The sequence below is a fragment of the Balaenoptera musculus genome, chromosome 6, assembly GCF_009873245.2.
Source record: "Balaenoptera musculus isolate JJ_BM4_2016_0621 chromosome 6, mBalMus1.pri.v3, whole genome shotgun sequence".
Lineage (NCBI taxonomy): Eukaryota > Metazoa > Chordata > Mammalia > Artiodactyla > Balaenopteridae > Balaenoptera > Balaenoptera musculus.
In genome coordinates, this window is record NC_045790.1 from 107,587,558 (window position 1) to 107,614,567 (window position 27,010).

Here is a 27,010-nt window from a genome sequence, read left to right on the forward strand (position 1 = left end):
CGTCACTTTTTTTCATTTCCTTGTCTCTGGGATGCTTTTGGGTAATTTTCTTCAAATCTATTTTTAGCTCACTGATTTCTCTTCAGCTGTATCTAATTTGTTATTTAACCTTTCCAATGAGCTATACACTTAAAATGTATCTGACTCTGCCACTTGTCTTCTCAGCTCATGGGTTTCTGTTTTTTGATTTTGAGTTCATATTCATCTGGAAGCCTGTCCATGGGAATTCTTTGAGACCTGGGTTGACAGTGAGTTCGTCTCAAGAGGACTTTGCTTTGGCCAAGTACCATAGGTACTATCTACCCAGATCTATTTTAAATTGAAATGTTCAGCTTCTGGGCTTTTGGACCATGCAAATAGTGTGGCCATGTGATGGCCAGACTTTGGCCATGCATCCACTAGGAAAATGTTTTACCCTTCCACCCAGAACCAAGGCAGAGTCAACTTTCCTTGCTGCCTGCCTCTGCAGGGCAGTTTTTTGTTTTTTCTCTAGTCTATCCTTCCCCAAAGATATATTCCTTCTTGGGTCCCAACCTGATGTTCCAATTTGGCTGTCATCCTGCCTGGACCCACGTAGATGCCCCCATAGCTGGTAGTAGCATTAATGTTTACCTACCTCCAGAGATGATTTTCAAAATATTTGTCAGTATGGCATATGCACCAAACCAATCAGAACAGATACAGACTATACCTGTGCATAACTTCTGAACATTAATTCTAACTTCCTAGGCTTATGTTTCTGCTCCCTTTCTGGCCTCAGATGATTTTCCTGACTTTCTCGCAAGGTTATCTATACATTTAAAAAGGGTATTTTCAATACTTCTCCTAGAAATTTTATATATTTTGTTGCTGTTATATTTGGAGATATGTAGTCTATAATATTGCTAGAAATAAAGTCCAAGTAAGTTTATTAGGCTTATGCAACGAACATCCAGGAGTAAGCAGTCCAAAGCTGAGACTGTAGCTTAATGTCATACGAGACCTAGGCTCTCTCAATCTTTCTGCTTTGCTGGCCGTGGCAAAGCACTTAAGGAGCACACTCAACTAGAAGTCCTAGTGGACTCTGTAAAAACAAAAACAAAATAAACAAACAAAAACTTTTCCAGAAGCCCCACTCAATGACTTCTATAATACGTATTATGGACTAGAAGTTGGTCACATGCCTATGCCTAGTCCAACTACTGGCTAATGAGAATGAGTTTACCACGAAGAGTCTGGACCAATTATGAGCCATTCCCTCCAGTTGGGGTGGAGCTCTTCCTAGGGGTTCCCGGCACAGTGCTTGCCACACAGAGGGCACTGGTCCTTTCATTGAACACTTACTGAGCATCCACTACGAGCCAAAGGCTCTGTGGAGGCACAAAAGGATTTGACACAATCTTTGCTAGACAAGCTGAGATAGGTCAAAGGGTTTAGGACTCGGTATCCGCTCAATTCTTAGCGATTGCCCTAGAGTCCCTAATGCAGATTAACCTGCTCCAGGTTAGACTGCGCAGCCGCCGGCTCTCTCTGAGCACGCTCCTGACGCCCCGCCCCAAACGCGAGTCCCGCATGCGCACATCGCTTTCGCTCTGACGCACCCCCGGAAGCACTGGCAGTTTCGGTGGGGGCTGGACCGGGAAGCGTTTCCGGGGGCGGGAGGCGCAGGCTGAGGCGGTCGCGGCGGCGGCGGCTTGAACGGGCCTGGCGCCGGCGGCGGCGGAAAGTATCCCACCGGTGGGCTATGTGAGCGTCGAGGACTTGGCAGGTGTGTCGGAGTCTGGACAACGGGTAGCAAAGGGGCAGGAAGGGAAACCGGAGAGGTATAAGGACTTCTCTGCAGGTCGCGGCGCGCGCACCGCTGGCACCGCGAGGCCCATTACGCCGACCGGTATGCTGAAGCCGCGCGCGGGCCGTTGGAGTCCCGGCACCCCGGGTCCGACCCCTGCGGTCTCCGGCCAGCCCGGCGCGCGTACAGCGACCCCAAGGCCCCTGAGGCAGCATTTCGCCCAAGGTCACCCCGCGGCGGCGGACCTCAGCGGGCCAGAGCGCTTAGAGATCCTGCCCCCCCGTCAGTCCGCCCGCCGGCCTTTCGGGGGCGCCGGGTGGGCGCGGTTTGGCGGCCTCGGGATCGAGTCAAGGCTGGGAGAAAGACTACGCCGGGACTTCGCTGATATCTGCTTCTGTTTACTTCTGTGTTTCACCTTTTTTGCTGTCTGTGTCACCTGTTGTCACCTGCCCTTTTTGCCTCTCAACTCGGCTCCTGTCAACTTTGTATTTCTCTCCACTTTGTCTCTCTTGAACCCATCTCTGAGTATCTGGACCCTGTCTTTATTTGTTTCCATCTTGCTTCTGTGTCTGTTGACCCTGTGTTTCCCTTTTAGTCCTTAACTCTCATTCATGGCCTGCCTGTCGGTCCAGCTTTTTGCCCATCCGTGTTTCTCTCTCTCTCTGCCAATCGTGTGTCCTTCTGTCTTGTTTCTGCCTCTCCTAACTGGGTTTCTCTGGGCGGGCCTGCCCTGACCTCTGAGCCATGGAAGGTGACTCATGACCCTGTGAAGCTTCCTGCACGGGTGACAATCTCAGCGACTAGACTGCCGTCTGACCTCAACTCTGACAGGTGTCGCCCAACCTAAGTGTCAAGGTGCAGGAGCTCCTGGAGGACAGAGAGAAGGCCATCTCAGGGCCAAAGTAGCTTGATGAATCCTTGCTTTTTCTTACCGTGGTTTTTCAGGCCTGTCCAGCTCCCTACCTCCCTTTGCTCCATCCACATGGCCTCCAGGGTTCTAAAGAGCCTGCTTTCTGAGTTACAGCTGCTTAACCAGGCCTGTCTCCAGGCAAAGGAAGGGTCTGAGATCCTCTGCCCCTTGGGGCTCATGGAACAGTAGCAGAATTTCTGGGAGAGCTGTATGCTTAGTTCAGAGATTGTGTCACTGTGTACAGTTAAATTATGAGAAACATAATAATTTGCGGTTCTTCATTCTTTGCTTTACAAAAGTATTCACTGGAGAAATAAGCCAGACACAAAAGAACAAATATTGTATGAGTTCACTTATATGAGATATCTAAAATAGGCAAATTCATGGAGACAGAAAGTGGAGTATAGTTTACCAAGGGCTGAGTGGGAGGAGGGAGTGGAGAGTTTAATGGATACAGAGTTTTAGTTTGGGATTATGAAAAAGTTCTGCAAATTGATAATAGTGATGGTTGCACAACAACATAAATGTACTTAATGCCACTAATTGTACACTTTAAATTGTTAAAGTGGTAAATTTCATGTTAGGTATATTTTTACCAAAAAAAATTGCTAAGTGTAGATTCCTGGAACTAACAAGCTCTATGAAAAATGTGACTTTAAAAATTGATTCTGTAGCTTTTAGGAACATTTAGTTGAACTTAACGTTTCTTGATGCCCGCTCTCCACAGCCAAGGTCCTTAGAAAAGGAGTTTGGTTGAAAGAATTTAGTTAAAAATTTGTACTTGTAGCAGGTTCCCACCCTGGCTGTCCCTCCATATTCATTGGATTCAGTGCAGGAATCTGCTACACAAGCAGAAAATTTGAGGAAGATTTTAACTTTTCACATGAAGAAAACTCTTAGGGTTGGAAAAATAGTCTTTTTATTATAATAATGAAAAATTATGTTATTTTCTTGTGTGTTTTCTGATGGGGGAGGCTTTTGTTTTATGTTCTCTCATCTAAGTTATTGGTTTGTTTGTAAGCTAGTTTATCAAGGTTTCTTATAAGGTGTAGCAGCTGAATTACTACCGTATTGAATCCTAGATACCATCGATTATTTTATGTACCACCAAAGGAAGAGAAAACACTGCCAATTAAGCTATTACATACGCTTCTTTACATTTTTAAACTTATTTAGACTTTTTTTTTTTTTTGGTTGCGCCGGGTCTTAGTTGGGGTGGGCGGGCTCCTTAGTTGCAGCATGCGAACTCTCAGCCACGGCATGCACGTTGGATCTAGTTCCCCCACCAGGGATTGAACCCAGGCCCCCTGCATTGGGAACGCAGAGTCCAAATCACTGCGCCACCAGGGAAGTCCCTAGACATTTTAAAATGATACTCTAGTGTATGTGTAAAAAGAAGAGGGCTTCCCTGGTGGCGCAGTGGTTGAGAATCCGCCTGCCGATGCAGGGGACACGGGTTCAAGCCCTGGTCTGGGAAGATCCCACATGCCGCGGAGCAACTAGGCCCGTGAGCCACAATTACTGAGCCTGCGCGTCTGGAGCCTGTGCTCCGCAACAAGAGAGGCCGCAATAATGAGTGGCCCGCGCACCGCGATTAAGACTGGCCCCCACTTGCCGCAACTAGAGAAAGCCCTCGTACAGAAACGAAGACCCGGGCTTCCCTGGTGGTGCAGTGGTTGAGAATCCGCCTGCAAATTCAGGGGACACGGGTTCGCGCCCTGGTCTGGGAAGATCCCACATGCCGCGGAGCAACTGGGCCCGTGAGCCACAACTACTGAGGCTGCGCGTCTGGAGCCTGTGCTCCGCAACGGGAGAGGCCGCTACAGTGAGAGGCCCACGCACCGCGATGAAGAGTGGCCCCCGCTCGCCGCAACTGGAGAAAGCCCTTGCACAGAAACGAAGACCCAACACAGCCAAAAATAAATAAATAAATACAAAAAAAAAAAAAAAGAAACGAAGACCCAACACAGCCATAAATAAATAAATTAATTAATTAAAAAAAAAAGAATAGGAACACAAAAATATTAAAAAGCTACTTTAAAATAAAAAAAAAAAAAGAAAAGTGAAATAAATTGGTTAAAGTGTTCATTAACCTTCTTAACCTTCCTACTCTTGAATACTTTTCAATTCAGAGTTGCATCCATGCTTTTCCACAGTGTCATCTTTTGTGCCATCAGAAACGTTGATGAGGCTCTCAGGAATCCTCTATCATTGTCTTAGGCAGAGACAACTGTTATAACTTCCGCCTGGACATCACATCCTGATTTCAGAAATTTAAAAATGTGAAAAAAATGTGCCTCTTATAATCAGTTGAATATAGTTCTATATTATTTTCATGAACTTTTCCTTTTTACCTTATGTTTGCAATTAGAATAGAAAGAGACTTTTGTCTTATTTGTAACATACTGAGGAAAAAACTTTTATTTTGTTGGTATGTAGAACATACATATCAGCAAATGCTGTTTCTTCCTTCTGCTTTCTTGATTGAGCTTCTTATCCGGAATTCTAATGAATATGAGGGTGCAGTTAAAAACATTTCCTTGGCTTTATTGTAACGTAATGGCAGGATGACTGATAAGTGGGGAGTTAGTGGTTAGAACAATAACTTCTCTTTTGAATCTCAAAGAATTTACCACAATGGACCATTTGCCCTGAAGTTTTTAAGTAAACATTCAGCTGTGGCATGAATTAAACTTCACAAAGTAGGTAGCTTGTTTTTTAAAAACCCTAAAATAGGTTTTACTAAGTTCTTTGGCTACAGTGTTCCAATTAGAAAACATAGGGGTATTGATTGATAATGGTCTGGAGGCCAAAAACACTTTTGCAAAGGATAGTTTAGTTCTGCAAAATTACATAGGTATCGACCAGTGTTGGTTTCCTATTTTTGATAGATGTAGCATGGTAATACAAGATGTTAACATTAAAAGAAAACTGGCTGACAGTCATATGGGAACTCACCATTTTTTGCAACTTTTCTGTAAAACTAAAATTATCCCGTAATTAAAAGTTTATTTAAAAAATACAAAGGCAGAAGCTAAGAAGGTGCAGAAATAAAGCTAATATAACCAAAAAATATCAATCGTGATTAATTTTCTTTCCGCCACTCACCCACAAGTATAGTATTTATTAGCAAGGCACTGGTACACAGTGAATAGCATCAGCATCTCTTACATTTTCAACGTGATTTTTCTTTTCAGAAATCAATGTGATTTTAATTTGAAACAAAACTCAGAAATGGGTTCCTCTTCCTCGTTCATTCATACTGCTTTTTGATGGTCATGGCATAAGGAACTTTATCCCAGGAATACAACTTTGCATTAGGTAAGCTATAAACTTGCTAAAAATGCAGTTTTTAAAATTATTTACTAAAATGGTTTCTTTTTCAGTAAAAAATAATAATGTAGTTGTACTTAATTGCCCTAGACTGGAAAGGTTCTTTTACTTCTCTTCTGAGGAGTATATATTGCACATTTTAAGGCCAATCACTGCCATACTTTGTACTGTTAGAGCATTTAAATTCCAAGAAATTTTCTGCTAAGTGACTTTTTTTTTTAACTTAGAAAAATATTAGATTTGGAATTACGCTTCTGTTTGAATCCTGACATACCACTTCTGAGATATGTGACCTTGGACAGATCTTTTAACCTTCTTGAGCTTTAGTTTAACTCGTGAGTGTGATGATACAGGGGTATTGCCAGACCCAAATTTACAGTCTGCTTTGTGAACTGTAAAGCATTTGACTAAAGTATTTTTGTACGCATGGGGTGTTGGTATTATTGTACATTTGTGCCAGTCGAGAGATTTACTAAAGTAATATTTACTGTGTTAAAATGTGCTCTCTACAGTAAGCATGCAAATTACCATGTGCCGTCGTTAAGAAATCTCTGGAGGGCTTCAAGAAGTCACTCGTGGGTCGGCTTCCCTATTATATTGTTGTCCTCTGTGTTTTTAGGATATGTAATTGGTATTTAAATAGTGTATAAAACTTGACATACAATTCCTCAGCTGAATAATAAATACAGGCTACTTTTAAACTCGTCAGAGTTGGAAGGGATCTTGGAGGTCATCTAGTTCAGTGATTCTATTATTATTATTAATTTATTTTATTTTGGCTGCGTTGGTTCTTTGTTGCTGCGCACGGGCTTTTCTCTAGTTGCGGCGAGCGGGGCTACTCTTCATTGCAGTGCACGGGCTTCTCATTGCGGTGGCTTCTCTTGTTGCAGAGCACAGGGTCTAGGCACGTGGGCTTCAGTAGTTGTGGCACGCAGGCTCAGTAGTTGTGGTGCACCGGCTTAGTTGCTCCGCGGCATGTGGGATCTTCCTAGACCAGGGCTCAAACCCGTGTCCCCTGCATTGGCAGGTAGATTCTTAGCCACTGCACCACCAGGGAAGCCCTAGTTCAGTGATTCTTTAATATTTACCCTTTGTCCTCTGCTTTAAAAAAAAGCCAGGTAATCTCAGTGAAGGATGGAAGGAGTCAGCTGGGATTGGTGTGTTTGTTTTAGAACTGTTACTATTGGATTTTTTTTTTTTTTTAACTTTGCAAGGTGACATATAAAATTGCTAGTACTTCATTAAGTCTGAAGACGGTGAATAATTTGCTCTGGAGTTTATGAATGTGTTGTACATTGTAGATTGTTTCAGGTATTTATTTGTGAAAATACTCATCTTTACCTTCCGTACTGTCTCATCTCTCAGACTGTATTGGGCCTGAGCAAGTGTTTTGAATTTAAATTCCAGGTTCACTGCTTACTGGTTATATGACCTTAGGCAAGTAGTTTAGCCTCTTTGTCTATTTCTTATTCTATACAATAGGAATAAAAAGTATCTATCCAGTGGGTTGTTATGAGGGTTAAATGAGAATACAAAAAGTGCTTTGCACAGAGTCTGTTACAATACATGTGTTAAATACATGGTGGATGTTGTTACCTCTTCTACTAATTATGACATTTTCCTAGTTACCCAGTTGGGATTGGTAACTAGTTTACCTTGCATCACTCTATTTTTTAAAACTGCTTTATTGAGACATAATTCATAGGTAGTTAAGAAGTTTTTTTTAGTATATTTAATGGGTTGTATACGCATCACCACAACTTAATTTTAGAATTTTTGTCTCTCCTTTAAAAAAAAACCAATTTGCAGTCACTCCTCGCCCTGTAGTTCCTTGCAGCCGCTGATTTACTTTTTGTCTCTGGATTTCCCTATTCTGGACATTTCATGTAAATGAAATCACACAAGATTTAGCCTTTTGTGTCTAACTTCTTTCATTTGACCCAGTGTTTCAAGGCTCAGCCATGTTGTCGTATCTATCAGTACTTCATTCTTTTTTATTGCCAAAAGAATGGCATAATACATATAGTATGTAATAAAATGGAATAATATTCCATTTTATAGATATACCACATTCTATTTATCCAGTCATCAGTTGAGGACATTTGGGTTGGTTCCACTTTTTGGCCATTATGAATAATGCTGTTATAGACATTCATGGATAAGTTTTCTGTGGACATCATATATTTTCATTTCTCTTGGGTATATACCTAAGAGTAGAATTGTTGAGTTACGTGATAACTCTGTTTAACTTTTTGAGGAGCTGCCAAACTGTTTTCCAAAGTGGCTGCCCCGTTTTACATTCCCACCAGCAATGTATAAGGGTTCTAATCCTTCCATATCCTCTCCAACACTTGTTAGTGTCTTTCTTATTTATCATAGCCATCCAAGTGGGTGAAAAGTGATGTCTCATTGTAGTTTTGATTTGCATTTCCCTAATGAATAATGATAGTGAACATCTTTTGTATGCTCTTTTGTGTATCTTCTTTGGGGAAATGTCTATTCAAATCCTTTACCCATTTTTCATTTGGGTAGTCTTTTTATTATTGAATTTTAAGAGTTCTTTATGTATTCTGGATACAAGTCACTTATCAATTTTATATGATTTGAATGTATTTTCTCCCATGTTGTAGGTTATCTTTTCATTTTCTTTTTTAATAGATCTTTATTGGAGTGTAATTTCTTCACAATACTGTGTTAGTTTCTGTTGTACACCAAAGTGAATCAGCCATATGCATGCATATATACCCATTATCCCCTCCCTCTTGAGCCTCCCTCCCATCCTCCCTATCCCAGCCCTCTAGGTCATCACAAAGCACTGAGCTGATCTCCCTGTGCTCTGCTGCTGCTTCCCACTAGCTAATTACTTTACATTCGGTAGTCTTTTCATTTTCTTGATAGTATTATGTGTACCTTGGGCCACTCTTGCATCTTCCTGCCTACCCAGTCAGTTAGTCCCATCAATTCTGTTTTCCATACCCACTGTTATTTTCATTGCCTCAAACCTAGAGCATATTTACTGAAATCTTAGAATTGACCTTTATTTCAGACTTGCTCCTGCTTTAAGACCATCAACAGATTGTCCTTTCTGAACATATTTCACAGCATGTCACACAGAAGTTTTCAGTGCTGCCTCCAGTGCCCACATTTAAAGCTCAAACTCAGCCTTCAGCAGGATAGTACCAGTCATTCCTTCCAGATTTATCTCTCACCACTCCCTGTCACTTGTAGAAGGAAGCACAGGTAATGATGTACATGCCACTAGCAGTGGTCTTGAATGGAAAAGAGCTTTTGAGAGGGCCTTCTGGTGGTAATTTTATCATAAAATAGGATCTTGCCCTCAGTGTGATGGTACCAGTAACTCAATTTTTTCAATGTGTCACACTCATAATACACTCAACCTACAAGAGATTAAAATAAACCAGAATGCCATGTGGTTTATAATGTTTCTTTCTGTGTTAATAAGTGAGATAGGCTTACAGTTTTTTCTTTGTTGTCCAGTTTTGATAGCACGGTTTTATAAAAAATAATTAGCAAATTTTCTCCTATCTTTGTTCCCTTTCTCCCTTCTTCCCCCTCTGAAACAGTTTATATAGCATAGGAATTAGTTGTAAAGAATTTTCCCGTTGTGCTTTGGGCAGTCATTTGATTATGTTTTATCATTTCTCCATAGTTACTGATCTGTTAGATGTCTATATTTTTCTATAAAGTTTTTATCAATGAGACTTTAAAATTTATTAGGGGAAAATTGTTTTCTGTTTTAAAAAGTTTCTATCATGTGATTATATTTCATTTCTTATTCCTAATTTTGTGAATTTGACATTTTTAGATTTATTATTGTGTAATCACCTGTAATCAAATGAGCTCGTGTATGCATTTCTGCTTTGGGGGATTTATTGATGCTCTCTGTGGCCACTTATATGATCATTTATGTAAATGTCCTATGGAAACTGAAAAAGAAGATGTATTATTTGTAGGATATAGAGGTATGTTTCAGTTAAATTAGCATTATTAATGATAACCAGTCTAAACCTCTAGATCCAAATTATCTTTTGCCTTATTGATTTATTAAAGATTAAAAGAGGGACATTTATATTTCTTACTATAATTATGTTTCTGTCACTGTTGTGTGTTTTTTTTTTTTTTTTGAAAACTGTACTGCATTTACATATACAAGTTCACAAGGTAACCCTCATGTGAATTATAGAATTCATCAATTATCAATAAACTTTCACCTCATTTGATGCTTTTTACATTGAATTTACTTTGATATTAATACTGTTGTCTGAAATTTTTTTGTTTTCATGTACCTGTTCTTTTTACTTTTGACCTTTTTTATGATGGATTCTATTCACTTTTCTATATCTAAAAAAGTACTTCACCTTCATTTTGAAAGATATTTTGATTGGGTATAGAATTCTAGGTTGATAGTTTTTTCTTTCAGCACTTTAAAGATGTCTGCTGTCTTGCATTGTCTCCTTTCTCCTGGCTGGCATTGTTTCTGACAAGAAGCTTGCAACCTTTCTTACCTTTGGTCCTCTGTACACAATGAATCTTTTTTCCCTGGCTGCTTTTAAGATTTTCTCTTTGTTATTAGTTTTCAGTGATTTGATTATGATATGCCTTGGTATAGTTTTCTTCATACTTCTTGTGCTTGGGGTTTGTCGAGCTTCTTGGATCTGTGGCTTTATAGTTTTTATCAACTTTAGGAAGATTTTGGCTGTTATTCAAATAAATTTTGGGCTTTATACCCTCCCACTCCTTCAGAGACTCCCAATTTTGTGCCTTGAAGTTGTCCCACAACTCACTGATACTCTTTCCCCCCTTCCTGTTTTCTTTTTTTTTTTTCAGCTTTTTTCTATTTTAGGTTGTTTGTGTTGCTGTGTTTTCAAGTTCACTAATCTTTTCTTCATGTTAATTCTTTTGTTATTCCCATCCAGTGTTTGTCTGTAGAAGTTCAATTTGGGTTTTTTTGTTTGTTTGTTTTCCTGTCTACCTACTATGCTTAATTTTCCTCCATTTTCTTGAACACATGGGATGTAGAATTTTCTACCAGTTGTATAAGTTTGTCATTTCTGGGTCTGTTTCTGTTGATCAGTTTTTTTCTTTTTTCTCTCTCCTTAATATGGGTTATATTTTCCTGCTTCTTTGCATCCCAGGTGATTTTTTTTTTTTTTAATTGAATGCCAGACATGAATTTTACCTTGTTGGGTTCTGGATTTTTTGTATTACGTAAATATCCTTAAGCTTTGTTCTGGAACACAATTAAGTTATTTGGAAATATTTTACTCCTTTTGAGGCTTGTTTTTAAGCTTTGTTTAATGGGACCAGAACTGCATTTTGTCTAGGGCTAATTTGTCCCCACTGCTGAGGCAAGACTCTTCTGAATACTCAAGGCTTTACACTCAGGCAAGTTTTCTTCTATTAACTATTTTATTTGATTATTCCTTCTACTCCATTCGTTTTGTTATTTCTTTCAAGGATGCTAATTAGCCATATGTTGGATCTCTGTTCTCAGTTCTCCTGTTCTGTTATCTTCTCCCTTGCTGTTTTCATATTTTTATCCTCCTCCTTCATAAAAGTTCCTCAAAGTGCCTTGCACATCATTGATTCCATTTTCTGTAGTTGCAATTCTGCTCCTTATTGCCTGTTTAAATTTTTGCTCTATTTTAGTTTCCTTACATCTTGTCTTTAATTCAGTTGGCTCTTTTTTTCATATCATTCTACTGTTTTGTCTTATCTTCCTTAAACTTCATTCATGGAGACTGCGTTTTCATGTTTGTGGAAATCAGTTTAATAATGCTATCTAAACTGTACTCTTTGTTTACACTTTACTATTTTCTTTTTCTTGGTTATTGTAGAATCTATTTACAGACCTCATTTATTTACAGAATAAAACTATGTTGGGAAACATTTTGTTTGGGTCTGAAAATTTCCCCCTTTTTGGGAAGATTATTTTGGGGTCCTTCACTGTATACCTGAATGCTGTTATAATCAACTCTTAGCTCTTTTGCTGGAGGATGGGCTGACTATATGGACACCAGGGTTAGCTTGAGTAAAATGGCTGGGGCTGGAGGCTAGGTCTGAGGCATTGTTAGGAGAGTTTGAGCACTTTCTTCTGTGTTGGTGAAATTGTTTTACCAGGGGCCTATTTTTGTCTCTTTGGCCCAGCTGGCAAAGGATGGGCTATGTTTTTGCCTCCTTCCTGGAGCTACCCTCTCATGTCAGGTCTTTAAAAATTTTCTGCTGAGGCAGTGTGCAACCCTTGGTATCCCAATGCAGCCATCTCTGAATGTTGCCAATACTGCAAGACCTTTCCTGTGGTCTGCCCTGCCTTTTTAGCTGCAGGCCTTCCAAATGAACAGGTATCCATTGGTCCTCTGTCAGGATTACTGCTACCAGAATTGCCTGGTATAGCAGGTGGAGTTGCCAGGTCAGTGTCTCCCTTTATGCTGGCCCCATCTCCACTATATCCTTAATTTAAATTTGTTGCATATAGATAACTCTGATCCCAATTTTTCAGGCTAGTTTTTCTGTATTTCTTAGATTTTTTGGTTAGGATGTAGTAGATGGGAAGGATTATATGCTGCTCTCAAGTCTTCCTCTTACCCTGGTGACACCAAAATTTATAGTGACAGGATATATAACTTTAGAGTATACCAGGTTCCTGCCTCTGAATTCCTCTTGGATTTGTAATCTTTTGTGGTGCTTTTATCAGGCTTTGCGTTGAATAACAGGGTTGTATGCGTATGCGTTTTTTATCTCCCTGCCAGATTATAAGCTCGGGACAGTGACATTCCTTCATCATCTTAGAAGTCTCCCACAGTACTTTGCATATAGTGTTTTATGTTGTGGGGTTTTTTAAAATTTTTTTTAGTGAGTTAATTACTTTTATGAAACTCTTAACAATTGGAATGGTAACTGTACTATTAATATAGGTCACAACTGCCTGTGAGTTTGTAAGTATTGCTTATATAGCAGGAAAACCTGTAGGAGAGGTTTAGGTTTTGCATGTTACAAGGTAAGGGAATATGTAGAAGTGCCACATTCACTCAAATTTAAGGGTAGAGGTCAGATACTTACTAAATTACAAAGACTGTTACCACCTTGACACAGTTAAAAATAAAGTTACATGACATTTTTTCCAGTTTTTTTTTTTTTAATGTATGGTAAAAAATAAATATCATTCAATTTGCCACTTTAACCATTTTCAGGTGTACAATTTAGTGACATTAATTTTACCCCAATGTTGTGCAATCAGCACCACTTTCTAGTTCCGAAATATTTTCGTTACCCCAAATAGAAACTCTATCCATTAAACAGTAACTCCCCATTTCTCACTCACCTGAGCCCCTGGTAACCTCTAATCTACTTTCTCTGAATTTGCCTATTCTAGATATTTCACATAAGTAGAATTATACATTTGTACTTTGCGTCTGGCTTACATAAATGTTTAGCATGTTGTTTTAGTGTAACGTTTTCAGTGTTCATCCATGTTGCAGCATATATCAGAACTTCATTCCTTTCTGTTTGTGTTCTCTATGTGTCTTTTCAGTATAATTGATTTATAATATTGTTAAAGTCCTCTATTTCCTTATAGATCTTCTGTCCTATTTTTCTATCCATTATTGAAAGTGAGGTATTGAAGTCTCCACCTGTTTTGTAGATGTCTATGTTTCTCTCTTCAATTCTGTTCATATGTATTTCTTTTGTTAGGTGCATATATGTGGTTTTTTTTAAAATTTTTATTTATTTATTTATTTATTTATGTCTATGTTGGGTCCTTGTTGCTGCGCATGGACTTTCTCTAGTTGCGGCGAGTGGGGGCTACTCTTTGTTGCAGTGCGTGGGCTTCTCATTGTGGTGGTTTCTCTTGTTGCGGAGCATAGGCTCTAGGCACACGGGCTTCAGTAGTTGTGGCTCGCAGGCTCTAGAGCGCAGGCTCAGTAGTTGTGGCACACTGGCTTAGTTGCTTAGTGGGACCTTCCTGGACCAGGGATTGAACCTGTGTCCCCTGCATTGGCAGGCAGATTCTTATACCCTGTGCCACCAGGGAAGCCCTAGGTACATATATGTTTTTAATTGTTATGTATTCTTGATAGAGTGATCCTTTTTGACTTAAAATCTATTTTGTCTGATAATAATATAGTCACCGCAGATCTTTCTGTTTCTCTTTGCATGAAATACCTTTTCCATTATTTTACTTTCAACATCTTTGTGCCTTTGTATCTAAAGTGAGTCTCTTATAGACAACATACAGATAAACCATGTTTTTTTATCCATTCTACCAGTCTCTTGCCTTTCAATTGGAGAGCTTAATCCATTTACATATGAAGTAATTTACTGATAAAGGAGGATTTATTTCTACCACTTATTTCTAGCTATCTTCTGTGTATCTTACATGTTTTTTGTTCCTCAACTCCTCCCTTACTGCTTTTTAATTGAGATTTTTGTTTTGTTTTTGTATACAGTTTTGATTCCCTTCTTTCCTTTTCATGTATATTTTTAGTTATTTTCCTAGTAGTTACCTTGAGGTTTACAATTAACATGTTAAACTTAGCTAGTTTCAATAGTATACGAACTCTGCTCCTCTACATCTCCATCCCTCCCTCTTCATATTGTTATTGTCACTGATTACATCTTAATACATTGTGTGCCTAATAACGTAGATTTATAATTATTGTTTTATTCATTTGCCTTTTAAATCATTCAGGAAAAAAAGAGGAGTTGTAAACCAAAAGTATAATATCAGCTCTTATATTTACCTATGCTGTTACCTTTACCAGTAGTCTTTATTTCTTCATATGGCTTTGAATTATTATCTAGTGTTCTTTTATCTCAGCCTGAAGGACACCTTTATCATTTCTTGTAGAGGAAACCTATTAGTAACAAACACCCTTAGCTTTTGTTTATCTGGGAATGTCTTAATTTCTCCTTCATTCTTAAAAGGATAGTTTTGCGGGTGTAGAATTCCTGGTTGACAGATCTTTATCCGAGCACTTTAAATATGTCCTGCACTGCCTTCTGAGTGCCGTGGTTTCTGATGAGCAGTTAGCTGTTGGTCTTACTGAGGATCCCTTTTGTGTGATGAGTGGCTTCTTTCTTGCTACTTTCAAGATTCTCCATTGTCTTTGGCTTTCCACTATTTGACTTACAGTGTATCTCATGTGGATCTCTTTAATTTTATCCCCTTGGAGTTTGTTAAGCTTCTTGGATGTGTGAGGTTTATGTCTTTCATCAAATTCAGGAAGTTTTCAATCATTATATCATTTAATATCCTTTCTATTCTTTTTTCTCCTTCTGAGACTCTGATTTGCATGTTGGTATATTTGGTTTTCCATAGGTACCTCAGATTGTGTTTCTTTTTCTTCATTCCTGATACTCCTCAGACTGGATATTTCAATTGCTTTACATTTGAGTTTGATGAATTTTTTTCCTTTTGCCTGCTTAAATCTGCCATTGGACTCCTTATTATGAATTTTTAATTTCAACTTGTATTTGTTTCCTTGGTCTGCCATAATAAAATACCACAGGCTAGGTGACCTAAGCAACAAAAATTTATTTTTTCACAATTTTAGAGGCTAGAAGTCTGAGATCAAAATGTTGGCAGATTTGGTTCCTCCTGGGGCCTTTCTCTTTGGCTTGCAGGTGCCAACTTTTCACTGTCTTCACATTGCACGCATGCCTGATGTCTCTGTCCAAATTTCATTTCTGATAAGAATACCAGTCAGGGGCTTCCCTGGTGGCGCAGTGGTTGAGAATCTGCCTGCTAATGCAGGAGACAGGGGTTCGAGCCCTGGTCTGGGAAGATCCCACATGCCGCGGAGCAACTGGGCCCGTGAGCCACAGCTACTGAGCCTGCGCGTCTGGAGCCTGTGCTCCGCAACAAGAGAGGCCGCGATAGTGAGAGGCCCGCGCACCGCGATGAAGAGTGGTCCCCACTTGCCGCAACTAGAGAAAGCCCTCGCACAGAAACGAAGACCCAACACAGCCATAAATAAATAAATTAATTAATTAATTTAAAAAAAAAAAAAAGAATACCAGTCAGCTTGGATTAGGTCCCACCCTAACAACCTCGTTTTAACTTAATTACCTTTTTAAAGGCCCTAAATCCAAATATAGTCACATTCTGGAGTACTGGGGATTAGGGCTTTAACATAGGAATTTTGGAAGGATACAACTCAGCCCATAATACAGCTTACACTTTTCAGCTCCAGAATTTCTATCTGGTTACATTTTATAATTTCTGTCTCTTTATTGCCATTGTTCTCCTGATTTTATTTAGTTCCTTGTTCATAGTTTTCTTTAACAATTTGAGCATATCCAAGACAGTTGACTTTAACAGCTTTGACTAGCACTTAACAATGTCTGGAATTCTTCAAGGATAGTTTCTAATTTTTTTCCTGTGAATGTACCTTATTTTCCTTTTTCTTTGTTTACTTCGTAATTTTTGGTTCAGAACTGGATATTTTTAGTGTTCTAATGTGGTAGCCCTTGAAATCAGATTCTTCCCCTCCTAGGGGATTTTTTTTGTTTCTTGTTGATGGCTGCAGTTGTCTGTATGGTGATTTTTTTCTAAACTGTTTTGCAAAGTCTATATTCCTTGTTGCATATAGTCACAGAAGTTTCTGTTGCTTTATCTATGTGATAGGCTGTGTCCTGACAGAGATTTCCTTAAATATTTGGGCCCAAGGAATGGGGAGTGGTGTTTGTATTTTAAAATCTTCCAGTGGATGCTACTGGGAAAACCACTGCAGCCTGAGGGGCCAAGAAAAAGCTGTGTGGGTTCACCAGACTGGCCAAGATGCAAAACCCCAAATTTTTGGACAGTGTTGTTCTTGCCACCCTGGCATGAGCCAGGCACTCTTGGAAATTGGGCCACTGTCCTGCAAATTGTGGCAGAGCCGAGGAATGGGGATTATTGCTGGTTTGCAGCACGCTGCTCTCTTAACGAGGTTTAGCAGCCTCTTTCATCAAGCATTGAATTGGTTGCTGTAAGTGTCTGATCAGATTCCAGAATTCGGAAATGGTTTATTCTGATCATTTTAACAGTTTACTAGTTGTTTTAGTGGAGGGATCGACACCTAAAGCTTCCTACTCCACCATTTTCTCTAACATCGCTTATGGCGTTTATTTTTATAGAACTGTTTTTAAAAGCCTTATCTCGGTCACATAAAATTCCACAACAGATATTTGAAATCTTGAGGAAAAGATGAGTTATTCAATAAATAGTGTAGGAAAAACAGGCTTGCCATTTTGGAGGGAAAAGGAAAAACTGGATCCTAACCTTCTCCTTATACCAAAGTAAACTCTTTGTATATTATAGGTTTAAATGCCTTTTTAAAAAATAGTGCCAGAAATAAAACCTAAATAATTCTTTTTACTTTTTAAAAATAATCTTGGAGTCAGGCATGCCTTTGTGTGTCTAACACAAAATCCTGGGGCCATAAAAGCAAAAATTGGATAATTTACACAAATTTCGAAGTTAATCTGAATTTACAGAAATTACAAATCAATAAGGTGAATTGCTCAAATTATTTGAGCAAAGGCTATGACTGATAATATATAGGAAAAACAAATGACCAGTAAACATGAATAGAGTATCAGTCTCATTCATAATGAAAGAAATGTTGATCAAAACAGTGAATCATGGATTATTCACTTAGGAGATTTGCAAACTTTTTTGTCTTGCTTGATAAAGTCCAGCATTGGTAAGGGTGTAGGGGAGTAGACACTGTCATTTACTGTTGGTAGGAGTGTGACTTGGTGCAACCTTTCTGGAAATTAGTTATATACATATATATATATGAATGTCAAACGCATAGTCCTTTGACCCAGCAGTTCCACTGGTAGAGATTACCCTATAGCTTTTTCCAAGAATATGCCAAGATAGTCATAATTTCAAAAACCCAGACAATTGGAATTCTGTAAGAAGAGAACTGATTAAATTATCATACATCCACATAGGAGAAAGCTGTATAGCCATTAAGCAGAATGAGTTACCTTTTTTTATGCTAATGTGGTGTCTTAGTCCATTCGGGCTACTATAACAAAGTGTCATAGACTCGGTGGCTTATAAACAACAGAAATTTATTTCTCAGAGTTCTGGAGGCTGAGAAGTCCAAGGTCAAGGTGCCAGCACATTTGGCTTCTGGCGAGGGCCCACTCACTAGTTCATAGACAGCTGTCTTTTCACTGTGTCCTCATATGGCCAAAGAGACAAGGGAGTTCTCTGTTGTCTCTTTCATAAGGGACTAATGAATCTAATTAATCCCATTCGGGAGGGCTCTGCCCTCATGACCTAATCATCCCCCAAAGCAAACACCATCACATTGGGGTAGGGTTTCAACATATGCATTTTGGGGGACATAATCAGTTTATAGTATGTCAATGTTCTACAAGATACATTGAGTGACAAAAGCTAAGTACAGAATAGAATGTAGGTAATGAGCCCATTTGGGTAGGAATTTTTAAAGGATGTATATGATTTATTCTGATATACACGCAGAGAAGTTTCTAGAAATATATATAGGAGTTTGTTAATGGTGATTTCCTTCCGGGGGAGGTGGGGGACTAGGAATAAATGCTGGAGAGATTTTTTTTTTTTAACAGCATTTTTGTAAATTTTTTTATGCGTATGTTTTATTCCCCCCTTCCTTTTTTCAGATAGCTAAAATCAAAATTCTTTACTGATGAGAGCAGAGAATCCAGATGTAGTTCTCAGAATTTACATACCTCTAGTCTATATACATTTGTGTAGTTAACTTTTCCTTTTGAAATTACAAATACCTAAATAATTTATTTCCTGGTCTTATTTTTTTGTTTGTTTTAAATTATTATGAAATGTTTTAAGAGCTATAAACCATAAATTAATACTTCATTCTAAAAACACTGCCTTACCTCTTAAAATTATTAATGACTAATCTGGTATTTTAGCATCTTCTTAGAAGAGGCAGTGATGTGATAGGAAAAATAGCATAGGCTTTGGAGTCATAGAGACCTAGATTTCAAATTCCAACGTAATAAAAACTAGCTTTTATTTTAGCCTTAGGAAAGTTACTTGAAATAGTGAACTTAAGAATGTCAGTCCTCTACGTTTGCAGGGTTACAAAGATTAGGTGAAAAAAGGTGTACAGTTCCTGGTATTGGGTTGGCCAAAAATTTCCATGTTACAGAGAAACCCAAACAAACTTTGGCCAACCCAATATATAGTAATTACTCAGGAAACATTAGTTTCTTCTCTTGGCATCTCTCCCTATCTCTGAAAGATAACTTTCAACCTTTGTTGGGTTATCTGCTTCTTTTATCTCATACTTAGAAAATCTGGTATTTAGCAATGTTTAGATATGGTATTAGACTTAGGTGACAAATAGCACCAATAAATCTGTTGAATTTTTTGGTTTGTTTTAATTTACTATGGAATTATGGGGCCTGAGCATGCTGCAGAGTTCATCTCGTTGATCAGTCTTGTTAGGAATTGTCTCTAATGCTTGACTCATCTCAAAATATATTTACAGTAATGCCACAGGCAATCCCTTATTCTTTGTTATAACTTTATTTTCAGATTGAGTTCATTCAGTAACCGGGACAGTATTTACTATCCTCTTTGTTCTATAACTTTTTAAACAATTTGGAGATCACCCGATAGAATACCTTGCCTTGCCATTTCGTTCTGCTTCACATTATGAGAAGCTCTTAAAGGGCTAAAATGCTGACAGCAACTAGAGAAACCCATATTGTTTGGGACCTCAGCGAGTTCACCCCTGTGGTGCTGAAGGACCAAAGGCCTGACTGTTCTGGCCCCACCTCTTCAGCCCCCTGCCCCCTTAGTGGATTCTAGCCTGGTGGTTTCCTTTCAGTTCCTTGCATTTACCACGATCATTTCTGCCTGAGAGCCTTTACATGTGCTTTTCCTTTTTTCCACAATTCCTTCCTCACCCCAACTTGTCAAATGTGAGTTGAATCTGAGGCCTCTTAAAAATTCTGTCGTTTGGAACAGGTATTGTGTTTGTTTTGACTAGAAATATTTACTTTGTTTTACTTGAGATTTATATAGCTTACAGATATCTCTGGATTCTATTTTCCCACTCATAGACACAGGCGGTATCAAGAGTTAATACCATAAAGAATGGTGGCTGGTTCCTGCTTTTGGCACACTCGCACCTGCAAGCCTTGCTCTGGGGAATGAATGCTCCACCCACCATGCCCACAGGCCAGGGGACTTTATGGAACTGTGGAACTTGTCTTAGTTTTCTTAGTGATCAATAAGTTTCTCTTTGGGCTGGAATTAGTACTAATTTTTCTTTCTCTTGTAGCACCAAACAAGATTTGTGATGAAATGGAGCCTGGAACAAACTCTTTTCGAGTAGAATTTCCTGATTTTTCCAGCACCATTCTGCAGAAACTGAACCAGCAGCGCCAGCAAGGACAATTATGTGATGTCTCCATTGTTGTCCAAGGCCACATTTTCCGAGCACACAAAGCCGTTCTTGCTGCCAGTTCACCCTACTTTTGTGACCAGGTACTCCTGAAAAACAGCAGGAGGATTGTTTTGCCAGATGTGATGAACCCCAGAGTGTTTGAGAACATTCTCCTATCAAGTTACACGGGACGTCTAGTAATGCCTGCTCCAGAAATTGTTAGTTACTTAACAGCAGCAAGCTTCCTCCAGATGTGGCATGTGGTAGACAAATGCACTGAGGTTTTAGAAGGAAACCCTACAGTCCTTTGTCAGAAGCTAAATCATGGCAGTGACCACCAGTCTCCCAGCAGCAGTAGTTACAATGGCCTGGTAGAGAGCTTTGAGCTGGGCTCTGGGGGCCATACGGATTTCCCCAAAGCCCAGGAACTGAGGGACGGAGAGAATGAAGAGGAGAGTACCAAAGACGAGCTGTCATCTCAGCTCACCGAGCATGAATACCTTCCTAGCAACTCGTCCACGGAGCATGACCGGCTGAGCACTGAGATGGCGAGCCAGGATGGGGAGGAGGGGGCCAGTGACAGTGCCGAGTTCCACTACACCCGGCCCATGTACAGCAAGCCCAGCATAATGGCTCACAAACGCTGGGTCCATGTGAAGCCTGAGCGCTTTGAGCAAGCGTGCGAGGGCATGGATGTGCATGCATCCTACGATGAGCACCAGGTCACAGAGTCCATCAACACCATGCAGACAGAGCACTCGGTCCAGCCCTCGGGAGTAGAGGAAGACTTTCACGTCGGGGAAAAGAAAGTGGAAGCGGAGTTTGATGAACAGGCTGATGAAAGCAATTATGACGAGCAGGTGGATTTCTATGGCTCTTCCATGGAAGAGTTTTCTGGAGAGAGGTCGGATGGGAATCTCATTGGGCACAGACAGGAGGCTACCCTAGCAACAGGCTACAGTGAGAATATTGAAATGGTAACAGGGATTAAAGAAGAAGCTTCCCACCTAGGATTCTCAGCCACCGACAAGCTGTATCCTTGTCAGTGTGGGAAAAGTTTCACTCACAAGAGTCAGAGAGATCGACACATGAGCATGCATCTTGGTCTTCGGCCTTATGGTTGTGGTGTCTGTGGTAAGAAATTCAAAATGAAGCATCATCTCGTGGGCCACATGAAAATTCACACAGGCATAAAGCCATATGAGTGTAATATCTGTGCAAAGAGATTTATGTGGAGGGACAGTTTCCACAGGCATGTGACTTCTTGTACCAAGTCTTATGAAGCTGCAAAGGCTGAGCAGAATACGACTGAGGCTAACTAAAAATAGGATCTGGCCCTTGAGTGGCAGGCACAAAAATAAACTATGGTAATTATGCAAATCTGGGCACAGATGATGCGTGCTACTTGCTATTATGAGAGAAGCTTAAAAAAAAGGAAGATATTTCTGAAAGACCAGCTCTAAGTAGGCCAATTAAAAAATCTTAATTCTTCAAATTTGTATGTTCCAGGCCTGGAATGGGTAATGGGGATAAGTTAGCCCACCTCACACCTGGCAAGGTAAACCTTCAGGCCCATTGTGAATGAGGCAGGTGGACTTGGTGATAGAGACACCTGCACTTGGAATTGGACAACAACCCACCAGTTCCATTTCAGGTGGCAGCAGTTTTTGATCACTCGTTATTACAAGGTCATATTGGAATTTTATTTTGCTCTTACTATAGATACTTAGGTAATGTGGGTTTGTTTTGGTAGCTGCTTCACTGAATGAGATGCTACTTACGTAATAGCTACAAATAATGTGATTCCTAGGATACTAAGTTGATTAACGGAGCTCTCTTACCTGGGTTTATTCTTTCTAAAGGGTATTTTAACCAAAACTATGGAGATACTAAGAGGGTGACATTCTAAGTAAGAAACAAATAACTTATGGTACAAGCTTCAAATTCTGTAAGATGCCACTGTCACAATGTGTTTCAGACTCTTGATAAGTCAGAGTTTTATATTTTAGTACTAACATTTAGTTTAAACAACTGTTTCTAATTGTAATTCTCTAGGGTGCCAGACATAGGTATTTCTAACTGGTTTGCTGTCCCAAATCCCGTTTAATTGTAGCATCCACACAGTGGGATCTGCTCTGTGGCTAGTAGACATCTAGCCTGCTTTGACTCTGACCACGGTACCATTGGCTGCTCCAGCCGATTCACTCTGTCTTAGATTATGGTGCTTCCTGAAGAGGTCAGTCAATGACCACAGTTATTGGGAAGGAGCCAGAAGTCACGGCTGAGAGTTACCTATGAACTTCAGGAGCTAATAGAGTGCTACAGTGACACTCCAACTGTCAGAATGAGAGTAGCCGAGTAGCGGAATTTTGAGTGTCAGGTTATACTTGGGCGGGACGAGTTGTGGGGTACAATTGCCCAAGAAAAGAGGAGTCTTGAAAATACACTGGTGGGGGAGATACTCGTAGAGGGGTACACTGAGCTAATCCTCCTGGCTCTTTAGGAGTGCTGGAATGTGTTTTAAAAGGCAGAAAGAAAGAGTCCTAATTTTAGGAAGTAGTCCACAGATTCATGCTCTCATGTTATAGATAAAGCTGCGTGAGTTTACAAGTCCTCATAGCTATACCTACCAAAAAAAAAGAAAAGCAGCTATTCTGAGACCTTTTCTGAGGATCACTCAGAGGTTTTAGGTTAAAGAAGAAGCATGTTCAGGATGTTTTAAGCTGTGTAACATACCTGAAGTTGTCACCAGGGTAGGGACAGGGTGCTACTGTTATGTTAACTTTTCCGTAAATTTACCGGCTTATTATTTCTTAGTGGAAACTTTTTTTCCTTAAAATAAAAATAACTTTTCTTGGATTTGGGGTGAAATTTTGTTCTGAAAGTTTGGCTTTGCTCTAAAGTGAGAGACTTTGCTGGCAATGGCCTCTGATCCTCAAGCTCCTACCATCAAGGCATTTACTTGTTAAATGTTGTTTGGAAAGGGGAAAGAAAGACTTACTTACCAGTTAACTCTTGTAATCGAGGTTACAAAACAGGGATGTATTCATTAACACTGTATCATTCTCGATATATAAAAAGCACTTTGTATTTAAAACTTTATTATAAATATATATATATATATTGATTTTTTAACCTAGAAACTAGATATTACCTCTTGGTTGTTTGCCACGTTAATATCTTCTCTTAGTGTTGAAACTTCACCAGTTAACAGTCATTTCTCTGTGTACCTAACAGAGAATATAGAGGTGACTTACAATCAAGCTCAATTGCTCCTTCTCTTTTTCTCACATTAGAAGCAATGGGTTTTAGGTATGATCCTAGCCTTTATATGTGAGGAGAAATTGTTGTATTACTCCTACTAATTTCAGTACTAAGGCAGTGAAGCCATTTTGTTCTGCCAAAAGCTGATCACCCTCTCCCATGGTTATCAGCAAATCATTTTCTGCCTGTTTGGAAGGTTTGATGTGCTGGTTTCTATTAAAGATTATATTCAAATGAGTGTTGGGACACTTGGGAAGAAGAGTCTGAGAGGTAAAATAAAAATATTCTGGAAAAATCATGGTCCTTCAATTATGTTGAGATCAGCACAGCACCCCATCATGAGCAATGGTGAGGAAGAGCTCTTGTTCAGCCAGGACTACTGGGCAGCTCTTTGGTGGTAGTTTTGGAAGCAGTCAGTTGTGCTGGGACTTATTTAATGTGTTATGAAGAGAGGGATATCTTTTATTGAACTCCTTATATGTACATCAGCTACTAAATGTAGAATATAAAATGTAAGTTCCTCACATCTACAGTTTTAAGCTTTTTATGATGGTGGGGTTTTTGTAAAAATTAGAGTTGCTAATCAGGTCAGCCAGACCCTGTGAGGTGGTTGGGCATCTGAAATGTTGGCTGTGTTCAGAGAGGCGGAGGAAGGGGATTGCCTTAGTTTGGATATTAAAAGTGAATCTTTATAAACTTTGCTTTTAGGATTAGGAGATCATACTGTATTACTACCTTTTTTTTTTCCTGCCCACCCTGGGTTGGATAGATAGTCTCTCTCTTTACCCTCAGTACAGCTTTAGAAAATCTTTATCCTTCCCATTGAGTTTGGATAGCAGGGGGTTAACATTTCCAAACAGTCTTTCAGGGATCTTGTCAATGGCCTACAACCAAGGTTATTTGTCCCCTTTGAGTCTTAACTGTGGTTTTTCTCCAGTCCCAGTGGGACAGGGCTTCAAGGCACTACCAGTGGTATTTAATATTAGTACTTATGCTATGCCTTTAATTTTAGATACACACATTGCAATAATCCACTTGGTAAAGTAGGTATCACCGTCTAACTGAGGAAGGACTATGATAGCCTTTCCTCAACTGTGGAGGGTTGTCCTCTGGCACTCTCAGACCCCAGCCTGTTGATTCTGATTTCTAGATCTCACTTTCCTCCAGTCTCTTCTTTTGGACACTACTTTCAAAGAGTCTGCCCAAAAGGGTCTCCTCCGTTCTAGTGGGCATTTGCTGAACTAAACTGACCGTAAGCTGACTTCTAGCTGTTTGGGAAAGCTGCTTAGTCTCAGTGGTCTTCCCACGGAGGCACACACCTCCTCGAGCTGCTGTAGAAGTGAAGTTGGGGCAGGGCAGAAGCAGCAACACTGCTTTCCCTGAGGAAGAGGATTTGCTGCAGCCCCCGGGGGGAGGGTGGAGAGGATGCCATCACACCAAAGCCAGGTGTTTGCTTTTATAAGGTCTCTGATAATTAGGAATGCTGAAAACCAAGCAAAATATATCCGCTGCCTCACCCCCAGCCCTCTGTGCCACACTAATTTTGTGATTTAGGTTGCTTTCATGGGTGACTAACTTTGTTCAGTGAAACCAGGGTGTGTGTTTGTTTGGGTTTTTTCTTTGCTACTTATGTGTTTAAAGGTACATGTTTCTTATTTCAAATCTCTACTGATAGTGCCCTATGGGAAGATGCTGGAACACATTTTGCAAATGTGTTTTTTTTTTTTTTTTTTTTTTTTTAGTTTTGCTTGAAGCCTGTGTCATAATGTCAGTTGCTGCTGCCTTCTTTCCTTTTATGAGGTTCCCAGTGTTTCTTCTAGAAAATTACTTTATTTATGCAAGTCAGGTGACTCTTAGACCACAAAACCATTTGATGATAAATAGATTATCATTAGGTGCATATCTTATTGATATTTTGTGAAATGTTATGCCTGTGTTGCAAAAGTTGAATAGTTTTGTCTTTATATATTGCTGTCTTCAGTGTACAGCATGGTTTTACTTAATTGAATGTTACTGTTTAATATTTTCTTCTTATAGAAGAGACCACGCCCTTTTGTATGACATGTTTTAATAAATGTTATCTGTCAACTTTGTAAAAGTTTTGTTTTTCACTGTGGATATATGACCACATGTCTTTGTTTTCATTCTGGCTTTTGCCACCTGAGAATAAAAGTTATATCGTGGCCTTTTAACAGATGCCAAATAGACAGCCTGATCAAATGGGTAGTGAGTGATCATTTGCTGTGTCAGGCATTTATGACGATTAACTCACTTAAACCCCCACCAGCCCCATCAGGTATTTAGGTGTGCTGGTTATTCTGTTTGCTCCTCCAGATCCCCTCCCCACCTTGTGCTTCGCTTTGGAGGCTTGCCTCTATGGACCTGTCCTTCTGGCTTCTGGTTAGGATCTACCAGAGACACGCTGGGAGGAGCTTGGCGGATGGGAGGAGAAGAAGGCAGGGCATTCACTCGCCCGGCTCTGCCAGGTGTGGGTGGACAGCAGATGGGCTCCTCTGCCAAGGCCCCAGCGCCTGTCAGGCAGCTTCAGGTCTTGGTAGCAACACCCTTCTCTTGTCCTTTCAAGCTGAGGGTTGGTCCTGACTCCCTGTTTTGCCGGCCCTCTAGGGCTTAAGTGTCCTCGTAGGAGTTCCTTAACCCTGCCCGTACCCTTTGTAAATAGTCCCTTATGAAACTCTCCTCAGTCCCCCCAGCTGAGTATGGATCTGTTCCTGCCAGAACCCCAGATGATGCCTTGGGTATACTCGTTTCACATGTGAGCCTGCTGTGATTCAGAGGAGGTAGGTCTGTTACCAAAGGTGGCTCTGCGACTGTGGGGTGGAGCTGAGTTGAAGCAGGACTTCTGGCTACAGTGCACGGAGGTGGTTTTTGCACTGCTCTGTAATGCCTCCATGCTCTTGAGTTGGGTCTCTGCTTCACCTCGCTTTCCCCTCCCCTACTCCCCTCCCTCTCCCCCACCCCGCGCCCCCCCCCCCCCGCCCGCCAAGAAAACCCTCAAGAGGCAGCAATAGTGCTCTTTAAAAGTGCCGCAGGCCCTGAGGGCCCCACGTATTTCCTAACAACAGCTCATTACCAGAGACTCTGCTTGTTTTAGACCAAACTTAACCATCTTCCCACACAAACCTTCTGTTGCCACTGTTTGTTGTGAGGGTTTTTTTCCCCTCCCCACTGCTGATTTTGAAGCCAGCTACAGATTGCCTCAGCTAGCTTAGCCATTCTCTGTATGGGAAGAAGTCCAGAAGAACCATTTCTGGCCTTTTTTTGAGGTGGGGCCGGTCCATCCTGACCAAGGGCAAACGG

General features: G+C 40.2%; 1 protein-coding gene across 2 annotated transcripts; it reads left to right on the forward strand.

Annotated features, from left to right (window-relative positions):
• Positions 1-1,618: 1,618 nt before the first annotated feature.
• ZBTB43 (zinc finger and BTB domain containing 43) lies at positions 1,619-25,780 on the forward strand. 2 transcript variants are annotated; one of them, XM_036854438.1, is made up of 3 exons: positions 1,644-1,747; positions 5,876-5,999; positions 20,324-25,780. In XM_036854438.1, the coding sequence occupies exon 3, from the start codon at positions 20,347-20,349 to the stop codon at positions 21,748-21,750; it is 1,404 nt and encodes a 467-aa protein (XP_036710333.1). In that variant the 5' UTR covers positions 1,644-1,747; positions 5,876-5,999; positions 20,324-20,346; the 3' UTR covers positions 21,751-25,780. The 2 variants fall into 2 exon arrangements, with proteins under 2 accessions (XP_036710332.1, XP_036710333.1); XM_036854437.1 differs by lacking the exon at positions 5,876-5,999 and having other exon boundaries at positions 1,619-1,747.
• The last annotated feature ends 1,230 nt before the right edge of the window (positions 25,781-27,010 follow it).